We start from the raw sequence: 13,720 nt of genomic DNA, 5'->3' as shown, positions 1-13,720 counted from the left end.
CTCCAAATTTATGTAATCTTGTTCTGGTTTTTAACTTATCTTGAGTAGCTAGCCACAGGATGAACCTATGTTTAGGAGTAGAAAGTCTGTTCCAAACATACCTGTGCCATTGAACATTGTCTCTCTATGTAAGATGGAGTTGGTACATCTCCTTAATAGAGTATTTGGGAGAAGTAAGCCAGTGGGGAGAATTCTGAGAGAACAAATCTTTAACTTGACAGATGAATTTCACCACCCAACTAGCAGAAGCAGTGGGAGTGAACTGAACCCATGGTTTATCTTTAATATAGAGGGAATGAATCCACTTGACCCACAAGTTGTCCTTTTTATGAGCAATTGCCCATGCCAACTTACCCACAGCAGCCTGGTTCCATAACAAGAGATTCCTAAAGCCTAAACCACCTTGCTTCTTTGGCCAACACAACTGATCCCATGCTACTGCACCTGGTCTGCAGTCATCAAAGTTACCATACCACATATAGGATCTACAAATAGCATTAATCTTCTTGAGTACAGCTTTTGGAAAGATGAAAATTTGTGCCCAATAGACACAAATACTCATAAGAACTGAGTTCACCAACTGGGTTCTGCCAGCAAATGAGATATTTCTGGAACTCCAAATTTTGATTCTAGCAACTATCTTTTCCACCAAACCTTCACAATCAGCTTGCTTTAGTTTACAAGCACTAATAGGAACCCCTAGATATCTAAAGGGAAGAGTACCAAACTGGAAACTAGTGTTGCCAGCAATATCATCCATTTCAGAACTACTAAGCCCACAAATAATAGAGGATTTGGAAGCATTCACAGTAAGGCCAGTGGTAGCAGAGAACACATTGAATCCATCCATCATGAGTTGAACCACCTCAGGGTCTCCTTTACAGAACATCAGTAAGTCATCAGCAAAGCAAAGGTGATTGAGAGACAATCTCCTACACCTTGGGTGGAAGCTAAAAAGGGGATGCTCACTCACTGTAATCATGGGTCTGGAGAAATACTCCATACACAGGGTGAAAAGAAGGGGGGGAAAGTGGATCCCCTTGTCTTAGCCCTCTCTTTGGCTGAATAAGGGAAGTAGGAGCACCATTGATAAGAATGGAGTACTGAGTTGTAGTAAGACAGGTCATAATGAGACTGATGAAGTGAGTAGGGAACCCTAAATCAGTCATGATCTCTCTGATAAACTCCCACTCCACTGTTTCATAAGCTTTCCTCAAGTCAAGCTTCAGCAAACTGCACTTAGCTTTTTGGCTGTTTCTATACATCTTAACCAAATCTTGACAAACAAGCACATTGTGCAGAATAGATCTACCAGACACAAAAGCACCCTGATTAGGGGAGATTATGTCAGGAAGAACAACATTGAGTTTCCTACACAAAAGCTTGGAAATGCACTTGTAAATAACTGAGCAACAGGCAATGGGCCTAAAATCCCCAACAGTTGCAGGAACACTGACTTTAGGCACAAGAGTGATAGAAGTCACATTAATTTCTTTCAGAATTTTCCCTGTAGAGAAAAAATCTGTAACTGCTGCATGTATGTCATGCTTGATGGTGTCCCAAGAGTGCTTGAAGAACAAGTTGCCAAAACCATCCATACCAGGGGCCTTGTTGTTTGGAATGTCATCCAGAACAGATTTGATATCATCCACTGAGAAATTACACTGCAAGAAATTCTTATGGTTCTCAGTAAGTCTTGCCCCTTTATCCATTATTACAGATTGAACATGGGCCCTATCCTCCATCTGAGTGCAAAAATCTACACCGATATATTTGCTTACCTTAATTCTGCAAATCTTGGGGTTCTGCCAATGTTTCATAATCTAAACTATTTACAAACGAGCTTGGGTGGTCTTAGTAGCTGGAATAATTTGCTACTTTCTCTACATTGTTTTCCCAACTTAAAGGACCTTGATGTTAGAATGGAACTTGACACCCCGGAAAGTAATTGGTGTGCACCAGATTCTGTTCCATACTGTTTATTAAGTAAGCTCAAGACAATAGCAATATACAACCTTAATGAGGATGGGTTGAAGTTGTTAGAGTACCTCTTAGAGAACTCATTAGTTCTGGAAGTGCTGCGCATTGTCGATCTTCATACAAAGTATGAATTCGAAGAAGCTCGAATAGGGAAGGCATATAAGTTCTGTAAGGCTCTGTTTAATCTTCCACGGAGATCTTCTACTAGATGGGTTATGTTTTAGGGGCCGATTTTCAGTGCATCAAGTAATAACTTCCGCGATGGAGTACTTACATGTAAAGTTAATGTAAACTGAAATGACAAACCAACTTTCTGGTAACCAAAAACCAGCAATGTTGCAAATGGCAGCATGTAATGATTTGTCACTTTATCGATTACCTATCCTCTATTGTTATATACTTCCTACTTGTATTAGTCTTTGTAGTTACATTCTTTCATCTGTAGAAATTATTGTCATGAACTCTAGTCATGTTTATCTGGTTATGGTATATCACGATATCCTTGATCCAGATGTAATATGGAAATTGCCTGAATCTATGAACTGAAATGAAGTATTGTTCTATCAACTTTTAAACTTTAAAATGTAGTGGGAGACGAATTTCTGAAGCTAGCAGATGATAAACGAGTCATCCAATTGATAATCGAGAAGATCATCTGCATCAAATTGATAACTGAAAAATCGGATAAAAGAAATTAATTCAAAACGAAAAACTGTCCAAAATCCTCCTTTGCAGTAGAATCAGACCTTGAGTGAGTGGTGCTCACTACAAACTACTCCGTAATGATTCTTTCTCAAAACGTTGTAACACTACTCACATAAGTAATTCTGATAGCGCATGGATTTCTGGTGGACGGACTCACTGTACTGAAAATTAGAGCAACAATAGTAGGGGGATTCTTAGATGACTCTTAAGGAAAGAGAAAAATTAAGAGTTACCGATGAAGGATTGAGGTCTCTAAATAAGGGGAGACTCATATTTAGAGGATTTCTACTCTCTATTCTATGCCACTTAAGCACCACCTCTAAAATAAGAGTCTTTTTCCTCTCTTACTCTTTTTTTTTAATTTTATTTTCGTGCAAAAATGATGATGTAACACTAACTCTTAAAAAATGAGAATCTATCTCTTCAGGATTGGATTCTCAACTATATCCAACTTTTTATTAGCTTGGATGGCAGGTTAAGTCATAGAGTAATCATTTCCATTGCAACTTTGTGGGACGTGAAAGTGTTGATCCATAGCCATAGGAAAAGAAATTCAAGTTGTCTATTAAGAGACTCGACTCGTTTACCTTGTATTTATATAGCCTACCATGCTACTAATATGCTAGAACAACAATTCTTCTTTGCAGTAGAATCAGACCTTGATACGTAATTTTGAGAACGCTCGATTTTTCTGGAGAAATATATCACTTTTGTATTAACTATTTTATGAAAATTTTATTACTCCCTCTGACACTTGAATTGACTTATTAATTTAATGGGTGGTAGTTGATAGTGGGGTATTTATTTTAATATAATTAGTGAGAAATGTGTAAGGGGATAGTGGGGGTGTGAATTTTTAAATGATTTTTTATAGGGAGTAGAGGTGTAGGTGGGTAAGTGTGAGAAATAATATAATATTGGTTTTAAAAAATCCATTTATAGAAACGGTGCGAGTATTAGGGGACGACTCGAAAAAGAAAGCGGTGTGAGCATTAGGGGACGACCCGAAAAAGAAAGCGGTGCGAGTATTAAGGGACAGCTGAAGTATCATTTACTTCCTTAAATTATGTTTTGTTTTGGAATCGTCTTTACTCTACGGTTTTCTCATTTTAAAATTAAGATATCTCTTTCGTTTCTTAATCATATTAAGTGATTTAAAAACATTCTCTTCATTTATGGCTAAAGATACCATAGAGATTGTGCTTTTGAAATTTTGTAAAAGATCAAACGAATTAAAAAATATTTGTGAACTTTTGAAATGTTTGTGAAGTATCAAGCGAGTTGTTTTGAAATACCGTTCATACTTTACAGATAAAGGAGAAGAACGAATTTTGAATCACTTAAAACGATTAAGAAACGGAAAAGATATCTTTATTTTAAAATGAAAAAACCGTAAAGGGTAATGATTCCAAAACAAAAACATACTTTAAGGTACTTGTAAATTACAATAACATTTTCATAAGGTGATTATTATTCCATACAAAAGTGGTGTATTTTTAAGATAGTAAATAACAAAATGTCCTTAAACGTATTAACGCTGATCAAAGGTATCCAACTCTAAGCATATACATGTTTTGCCAAGATTTTTTGTTCTAATTTTGGACGACTTGAATATGACCCCAAAAGCCCGTTACTGTTTATGTCAGAAATAATGGATTATGGTCTACAATTTTTGGCCTGATGTTTTGGCCGGACTTGGGCTATGTTTTATTATTTTTTGCCAATATCCGACCCAAAACTTGACAAGGTCTAATCAATTTAAGTAACCACGTTAAAATTAGGGGTGAGCACAACAAGGTACCCTGTCAAAATTTCAGAAACCTGAAAAAGAACTTGTTGCAACAGGTTCGTGCAAATGAGAACTGAAACCTGTTGCACAGGGTCCTGAAAATGAGAAATGAAACCTGTGCAACAGGGTCCTAAAAATAAGAATTGAAACTGAAACTTCTTCTGGTTCAGGGTACCTGTCATTTTAAAAATTTAAATAAATTATTGTTAATTTATTGTTAAAAAACTATTTTATGGGCTGTGCTTTGATTGTTTTATAGTTTGGGATAAACGTATTATTCTATATATATATTTCTAAAAATTATCTTGGATTGTTTTATACTTTCGTCATATGAAGCATTTTTGTATGGCATGATACCTTATTTTGGGTATTTCATATTAGAATTTGTGTGTACATGGTAGTTGGTACCCAACATGATACCCTTTCGAAAAATTGAGAAACGAAACTTGTTGCAACATGCTCCCAATTTTATTATCCGGAACCGGAATCTACACAACCGGATCAGGGTACCATAACTTTTTTCTCACCCCTAGTTAGAGTTGTCAAAACGGTTACTCGAGTGGGGTTCGAGTTTGGTCATCTTGGGTCTCAGGTCATGATCCGGTCGGGTTGTGTCGAGTTACTTTATCACCCCGGTTCAGTTCGGGTTCAGGTCGATTTTTGTCGGGTTATTTTTCATTTGGGGTATAGGTCGGGTTTCGGTCGGGTCTTATTCTGGTCGTGTACAATTTTGGGTCCGGGTCTTATCGACTCAAGTTTGAGTCGGACTTGTATCAGTTAATTTTGGGTTCGGTCAAGTTCGGATCGAATAATTGTTGGGTCAGTTAAAATTCAGGTCGGGTTCACCCTCGGACGAGTTAAGACCGGGTCTAATAACTATCAGGTCTAGCCAAGTTTTTAACATGTAATTACTTTTTCTTATATATAAAAATTAATGATTCATTTGTTTTAGATTTGAATTTTGTAAAACCAAGTCATCGGGTGTTTTAGATTAGGTAATTATAAAAATAATATTTTTAAAATTACTATTTAGTTAGGTCAATGACAAGTCGGGTTGTCAACAGGTCGGGTAAAATCAGGTAACAGGTTGTCAAGGGTCGGGTCAAAACAAGTTTTATCGAGTTATAATCGGTTACGGGTTGACATCGGGTTTGGGTCATTGTCCGGTCGGGTCAGTTATGTTGGTTATATTTCTTTCGGGTGCCGGGTCATGCAGTAGTAAGTCGAAATTGATCGTCGATTTTAACTGATTGATACGGTCTGGTTACAAATTTCATGTTTTAACAATATTTCGGATCTTGGATCGGGTCCGAATCCTTATGAATACAAGTCGATTTAGGTAGATTTCTCGGATCGAATTAATTTTTGACAGCTCTACCCCTAATTAAAATTAAAACTTTCCACATTAACCCGTCTAAGTGTTTAACCGATCCGTATCATGTTATCGTTCGGGACAGACTTCCAAAACAACAGTTTTGAGAATTTTGACAACATCCAAACACGAACGTGGCAAACTGAAGGACGAAAACAGATCAAAGTTAAAACTCTTTGAATGTGATTAATCTGAAATTATAGATTAATTAAAATATTAATCACCTTTGGCTTTGTCTGTCACTTCCACCACACCACATCTTTTGTCGTATCACCCTCCTTCCTCCTTCACCCCATCACTCAATAAACGACACCTTCTCCATCTTTCTCTCTCCTCTGTTTCTCACATCTAATATCTGGGAATCGCTTATCATTATCCGCGATCTCAATCCACGAACCCTAGATTTCCAGATCTCCCAATTTTCATCATTCTCTCTTCTTCTTCTTCTTCTTCTTCTTCTTCTTCAAGATGCCATCCGTTTATGGCGATCGCATGACCACATTCGAGGATTCTGAGAAGGAGTCCGAGTATGGATACATTCGCAAGGTGGGTGATTTTACTTTCGTTGATTTTGTTATCGTTAGATGATCTAATTTTATCATTATAGTACAGCTCAATTGGTTCGTTTTCGGTGGTTTTGTTCTTGATTTTGCTGTTTTAGATCAGTTTTTAGTGTTTGATTGTTAGTTGATTTTTGGTAATTTGGTTGTTTGATTGTGAATTTGACTTTTTTAATTGAATCGTAGTTGATAGATATCCTTTGATGAATGTATCGATTGTTTTTGGTACATTATGATCTTACATTGTTCATATTAGTTTGATCTCAATTGTATGATTCTGGAATTTCGGAGAAAAAGTCACAGAATATTCAGATTGTCATATTTGAGTAATTGCAGTTAAACTTATGTGAGAAGAAGCCTTTTAAAAAAGCGGACTTTTATGAAAAAAAGTTAAAACCTTTTCTAGTTTATGATGACATTGGGTTTCAGTATGATAATCATGATTTAGCAGCTAAGTTTGATTTACCGTCGTGTGATAATCGATTTTTCCTGGGTCAAAATGATGACTGGGTATGATGATCATGTTAATCTGTGACTAATTTGCCTGGGCCTGTAAAGCCTTGATAATGTTGTGAATGTTAATTGGAGGAATCATACGTTTGTGAACTTCATAACGATAATGCCGAGTGCTTAGGTTTCTCACGCCTTAATTCTATCGTTTCCAGGTATCAGGGCCCGTCGTTGTCGCCGATGGAATGGGTGGTGCTGCTATGTATGAATTGGTTCGTGTTGGACATGACAATCTTATTGGGGAAATTATTCGGTTAGAAGGAGATTCTGCCACCATCCAAGGTATTGAAAATTTTGGCTTTCTTGTTAAATTTATTCGTTTGGCTTGGATTCTTCTTTTGGCCAATAGAATGTTTTATGCTAATGCTCTTCTCAGTTTAGAAAATAAATTTGAGCAAATATAAGTTCAGTGTAAATAAGTTCACTTCAGCAAAATAAATTTAACAAAGTAAGTATGATTTATTCAAAATAATTTCAACTCTACAAAGGTAAGTTCATTTTGAACAAAAATCAGATGAGAATACACCCTCGTCAATTTTTTTTCCCACACCCTTGGTAAAAAGAAGGTTACATAATACCTGTAATTGGCTGAATTTCAGTTTATGAAGAAACTGGTGGTTTGACTGTGAACGATCCCGTTCTTCGAACTCACAAGGTAATCATCTCACTTGGTGTATTTGATGCTCTGTTATGTCTTCCACTATGTTCAGTTAAGTACTGGCTTCTGACTTTTGCATCCTATATTTAGCCATTGTCAGTTGAGCTCGGACCTGGAATTTTGGGGAACATTTTTGATGGTATTCAGGTATGAAGTTATGAGCTTTTCTTCTAAAAACCATTATATTCTCCTCCTTGCTTGCGAAATTATACTGGTTGACACTACGTTTTTCCGAATCTCTTGAATGACAATGCATGCTATGTAATTTTTTATTTATGCAGAGACCACTGAAAACTATTGCTAAAAGATCTGGTGATGTCTATATACCACGTGGTGTTTCAGTACCACCCCTGGATAAAGACACACTTTGGGAATTCCAGCCTAAGAAATTAGGTAATATATTGTTTATTGACGACTTGCCAGTTCATTCGTGTACATTTACCATTGCTTTATAGAGGTGTCCTTTTATAGAGCTTAAATGAGAATTGGTGTTTGTTGTAGGCGAAGGAGACCTTTTGACTGGTGGAGACTTATATGCTGTAAGTTGTGTGCTACCTAGTGTTGCTCCTGCTTGGTGTTTCGCTAGCTTCCAAATTCTTTATGCTGGGTTTGTATAATTCTGTAACTGGAACTTGTGGTTGCAGCTTGTGGAAGAGAACAGTTTGTTGCAGCATCGCGTGGCTCTTCCGCCTGACAATATGGGAAAGATAACATACATTGCACCTCCAGGGCAATACTCTATAGAGGTTGGTTCATAAATCTTCATCGCCCATCTTTATGTTCTGGAATCTGGATTGAAGCTTGGTCTGAGAATTATAATCGATACCAGATTTACTACTTGGAAGTTTATTTATTTTTTCTTCTAACCTTGATCTTTGTTTTTGTATGCAGGACACTGTCCTGGAACTCGAGTTTCAAGGTGTGGTTAAGAAGTTTACCATGCTTCAGGTGATAAAGAAACTCTACTTTTGCTTGGGTTTATTAGTATTTGCTTGGGTTTATTAGTATTGGTGCCTCATAGTCTAGCTTCTATTCTTTTTATATAAAATTGCTTTACGAGATTCTTGATTCCTAGCTATCCATTGATCTCCTAATCTATACTGACCTTTGTTTGCAGTCTTGGCCCGTCCGTTCACCAAGACCTGTTTCATCGAAACTTGCTGCTGACACTCCTCTACTGACTGGGCAGGTTCATACTACGAATTGCATCAATTTGTCACTTTCATTTCATGTTGAAGTGGTTTCTCCTCCATTTTAGCTTCTGCTTGATTAAAGGTGCTACTGTGTTACTGACATGAACATTTTTGTACAGCGTGTTCTTGATGCTCTTTTCCCCTCAGTTCTGGGTGGAACTTGTGCCATACCTGGGGCTTTTGGATGTGGTAAAACTGTCATTAGTCAAGCACTTTCTAAGGTAACTTTTCATAATTTGTTTCTTTTGGACTATTTTCATGTAGGAATTGAGTATTTGTCATGCAAGCCTAAAGTTATTAAAATGCCTTCTGTTGATTGCAGTACTCGAACTCTGATGCTGTGGTTTACGTTGGCTGTGGAGAGAGAGGAAACGAAATGGCTGAGGTAGGTTTTTGAGTTGATGAGATTTACTTCAGTATTGCTTCATCTTTGTTAATAATGTTACTTTGAATTTCAATTCAGGTTCTCATGGATTTTCCTCAACTGACAATGACATTGCCTGATGGACGTGAAGAATCTGTTATGAAACGTACTACACTTGTTGCAAATACTTCTAACATGCCAGTGGCTGCACGTGAGGCATCCATTTACACAGGTACAGTTTAAAATATTATATGATGGTTTCTGTGGCTCAAGTTCTTTGACAGTCTATCCAATGTTAGGAATTGTTCCATGCTCACAATTTTGCCGTGTTGTGATTATTAAAACCTGATTTTGATGGAGGTTCTGCCTTTTACTAGAAATTCCCTTGCTGTTGTTGCAGTGATTGATAGTTTCTATTTTCTTGAACTTAGGTATCACAATCGCTGAATACTACAGAGATATGGGGTACAATGTTAGTATGATGGCAGATTCAACTTCTCGATGGGCCGAAGCTTTGCGTGAAATTTCCGGACGACTGGTGATCATCCTACATTACTTTACATTTGTATATTTTGTACTTGGTATTTGTCTGTTATGCATGCTATATAGTGCCTTGTATGGGAGGTACATAGATATATTTGCCTGTGTTCCCTATTGTGCTCTCTGGTGCTTTACCATACTACAGAAGTCTCATACTGCAGCATTTATGCATGGTATGTTTTTAAGCATAGTGAAGCTGAAGAGCAAAGGATGAATAAACGGGGCATACCCTTGTGCAATGTTTATTTGCCATCCAGTCTTAAATTGATGTACCAACTGCATAATTGCTTGTCGTTGTATTATGGAAACGGGAAACTTTTTTTCGCCGGCCAATATATGATATTTTTCATTAAGTGATCTCATATATAGTTATATGATGGGTAATTTGGGATAGCGTTTGTTTTGTTATGTTGGTTTCTAGACTGTTTCTGGCTTTGTAGATTTTCATATTTAAGGTTCATCTCATCATCTGTATGCCATATGCTCTAAAGTCGTAGTTATTCAGGTCATAGCGAGTTGTCCTGCCATCTTATATCTTCTGTTAGATTAGTTTGTTTGTTAGTTGTACTTAGGCTGCTGCATTTTGAAATTCTTTGCTCTGTCTCATATATTATATACTTCGTATATAAGCCAACTCTTGAGCATTTTTGTGTCCACGTAAAAAATTGATATTACCCTTCAAATTTAAAAAGTTATTAAAATGTTGTAACATTGCTTGTATATATACCAAATGTTTTAAAATCTTCGCACGCATCCCATGCACCGAATGCTAGTATGTATATAATATATATTGACAGCTGATGTGAGATTGTAACACGTGATATTGTATCATTCTACACAGGCGGAAATGCCTGCTGATAGTGGATATCCTGCTTATTTGGCTGCTCGATTAGCTTCGTTCTATGAACGTGCTGGTAAAGTTAAATGTCTTGGTGGTCCAGAGCGTACTGGCAGTGTAACAATTGTTGGTGCTGTTTCTCCCCCCGGAGGAGATTTCTCTGATCCTGTTACATCTGCAACACTGAGTATTGTACAGGTAGGATGTCTTTAAATTTTCGATCTTCTATGAAATTTCATTGCTGACATTGATGTAAATCAGGACCACAGGTGTTAGTTCATATTCTTTCTCTGAAAAAACCTGCCGACTTCCTTATGAATAAGAATTTAACCATCACATTTCCTTCATTGATGAAGGATGACAAAAATCAAGAGAGTGAGAGCCTGAGAGGTGGAGGTTTATGTTTGGAAAGATAATTAATTGCTTATTTGGATACTAATTGCTATCCCTAAGTTACACCCGTTGACTTCTATTAGAAGACGAGAGATACAGGTTCGAAGTTTGTATGTTTATTACTTGTATTATTTTCCATCTTCAAGCACATACGAGCCTATGTTGAATGATCTTTAGGATCAGGTTGGATGCCCTTCCCTGAGCAACTATGTGCCCTCTCCTCCACATTCTTTCCAGTTCTGGCAAGGAGTACTTGATTTCTTTTGTACCGACGTCTTTTATAATGGTGGTGTACATACTGTTTTGTTGACAAGTTCCTCTGTAGTGGTGGACACTAAATATGGGACTAGTAACTAGTTATTTGTGTCTGGGGGTTGATTTATGTGCTGTCTTTTGTGAATGCAACAATATTTCACGATAGCTTTTCTGAAGATACTTTCTTGCTTTTCAGGTTTTCTGGGGGTTGGATAAAAAACTGGCCCAGAGGAAGCATTTCCCCTCTGTCAACTGGCTTATTTCTTACTCGAAGTACTCAACAGTGCGTAATTCAACTTTTGTTATTTACTAGCCATTTGTGTTATAATGTCTACTTGTTACAACTATTCTGCTTTTTGCTTAGCAGAATTTTTTTTACTTTTGCAGGCTTTGGAATCATTTTATGACAAATTCGACTCTGAGTTCATTGATATCAGGACCAAGGCCCGTGAGGTGCTTCAGAGAGAAGATGATCTCAATGAAATTGTCCAGGTATGCATTGATTTTAGTGTTCTTAGTCTTCCTGGGTTTTAAAGGTTACTGAAGTGATTAGATCTAAATTGCAAATTTTATGCGAAGTTATTATTGTAAAATACTTCCTCACTTCTTTTTTACTTGCAAAGTTTCTCTTTTCACTATAGCAAATGCATTATTTCAATCACCAATACCTCTAATTTTCAATAAATAAAAATTATAAAAGTTTATATTTTGAAAGCATACATCGAGAATATCTAACAAGACCCCACATGGCTATATTTTTCCTCAATTATAAATCATTAAAGATAGTCAAAGTAGAGTATGTGAATAGTGCAAAAGTCAAAGCGCTGCGAGTAAAAAAGAAAGGAGGAAGTAGTATTATAGAGAGCTGTGATTATTGATCATGCTTTGAATATCTTTTCACTTTTATGTGTGTGATACTACAACTCTGCAGACTTGCAGTAACACTTATGTCAGCTATTTTATTTGACCAATAATTTGTCTATGGTTGCAGCTTGTCGGGAAAGACGCTTTGGCCGAGACAGATAAAATTACTTTAGACACTGCAAAGCTGTTGAGGGAAGATTACTTGGCGCAAAATGCATTTACCCCGTAAGCTTCTCCAAATATGCATGGACTCTTATTTCATTGTAATGATTCAACATGTATGAATTGTTTTTGTTCTTGTGGTAACAGTTATGACAAATATTGCCCATTCTACAAATCAGTCTGGATGATGCGTAACATTATCCATTTCTACAATTTGGCCAATCAGGTACTTTTCGTTCCTATTCATTTACTCTGGTCTTTTATGTTATCATAATCCCAGTGACATGTAAAGGTGTGTTTCCAAGTATGCTAAACTTAAGGTAAAGGTGGGAACATGAAGATTGTGTATTTCACCTTTATACTGGTACCACTTGAAGCGATAACTATTCTATTCCATTTGCCATAATGCTTAAAATTATTCTATATTTGCTGGATTTTCATGTAATCTCAAACAAGGCATTGTAATAGAGTAGATGCTAAAATGTATTGGCAACAGAAAGAATGGGTTTTAATGGCTCAATGTTTGCTTATGGTGTTATGCTTTGATCGTCTGATTTTAGGCTGTGGAACGCGGTGCTGGTTCTGATGGTCAAAAGATTACCTACAGCTTGATCAAGCTTCGTCTTGGAGACCTCTTCTACCGTTTAGTGTAAGTGGACTGAGTACAGCTAATCTTGAGTGTTTGAGTAATTAACATTCTCTTGAATGAGCATCTTGTAATGTAATGTAATGCAATTATCTTTGACATACTACAGGTCACAAAAATTCGAGGACCCAGCGGACGGAGAGGATACCCTAGTTGCCAAATTCAAGAAGTTGTACGAGGATTTGAGTGCTGCTTTCCGCAATCTTGAGGATGAAACTCGATGATTAGCTTGCATGTTGGGTTAATATCTATCTGTTGAGCAACAAGTAAAATCCTGTTAGGGTTGAAGTTGTTGCTTTTCTCATTGTACAAGAAACGCAATAACACTTTTACAGACAGCCTTGCTTGCTTTGCAGCCCTTTTTGGGCCTTTGTATTTTTTCCCTTTTTTGAGGCTTGTCTGGAATGTAGTGTTACAATGTTGATGACTTTATTTATTGTTTCCGGTATAGAGAATAAGGTCCCCTTTACATTTGAGGGTTAAAAATAAGTTCTTTTCATGAGTTGATATGAAATTATGAGGCTGAGAACCCTGTGATTTAGTAGGAGTAGGGATTGCTTTTTGTATTCTTAATTTATTTCCTCAAGTTGAACTGGAAACCACATCTGTATTATTGGTTGAAGCATTTATTTTCAGCAGCTGAGTACTTTGGTTTTTAATAGTACTTCTATATTAGTACTACATATCATTCATTACTGTGCAAACTACAGGCATCAATTCGTTTCTCTTTTTCCACAAACTCTTAATTAAGGTTACCTCAAAATGCATATAATACAAAAGTTTATTATTTTTTAGCGATAAAAATAAAAATTATCCCTTCAATATAACTAATAATGATTAATGAATGATACAATCTCAAAGAGTACGGAAAAACGAGAATCAAAGGTTAGT

At 36.6% G+C, this 13,720-nt stretch overlaps 1 protein-coding gene across 1 annotated transcript; it reads left to right on the top strand.

Moving 5' to 3' along the window:
- Positions 1–6,092: 6,092 nt before the first annotated feature.
- On the top strand, positions 6,093–13,488 carry LOC110792750 (V-type proton ATPase catalytic subunit A). The gene is made up of 20 exons (XM_021997575.2): positions 6,093–6,392; positions 7,072–7,198; positions 7,516–7,571; positions 7,665–7,721; positions 7,856–7,967; positions 8,076–8,113; positions 8,219–8,320; positions 8,466–8,522; positions 8,692–8,763; positions 8,887–8,988; positions 9,090–9,152; positions 9,231–9,363; positions 9,563–9,669; positions 10,513–10,707; positions 11,354–11,440; positions 11,545–11,649; positions 12,149–12,246; positions 12,331–12,409; positions 12,744–12,832; positions 12,939–13,488. Exons 1-20 carry the CDS (start codon positions 6,315–6,317, stop codon positions 13,051–13,053), a joined length of 1,872 nt encoding a protein of 623 aa, XP_021853267.1. The 5' UTR covers positions 6,093–6,314; the 3' UTR covers positions 13,054–13,488.
- Positions 13,489–13,720: the final 232 nt, after the last annotated feature.

The sequence above is a fragment of the Spinacia oleracea genome, chromosome 1 (genome assembly GCF_020520425.1).
Source record: "Spinacia oleracea cultivar Varoflay chromosome 1, BTI_SOV_V1, whole genome shotgun sequence".
NCBI classification, from domain to species: domain Eukaryota; kingdom Viridiplantae; phylum Streptophyta; class Magnoliopsida; order Caryophyllales; family Amaranthaceae; genus Spinacia; species Spinacia oleracea.
The sequence above is the reverse complement of the archived record's forward strand: the minus strand, read 5'-3'. Positions and strand labels throughout refer to the sequence as shown.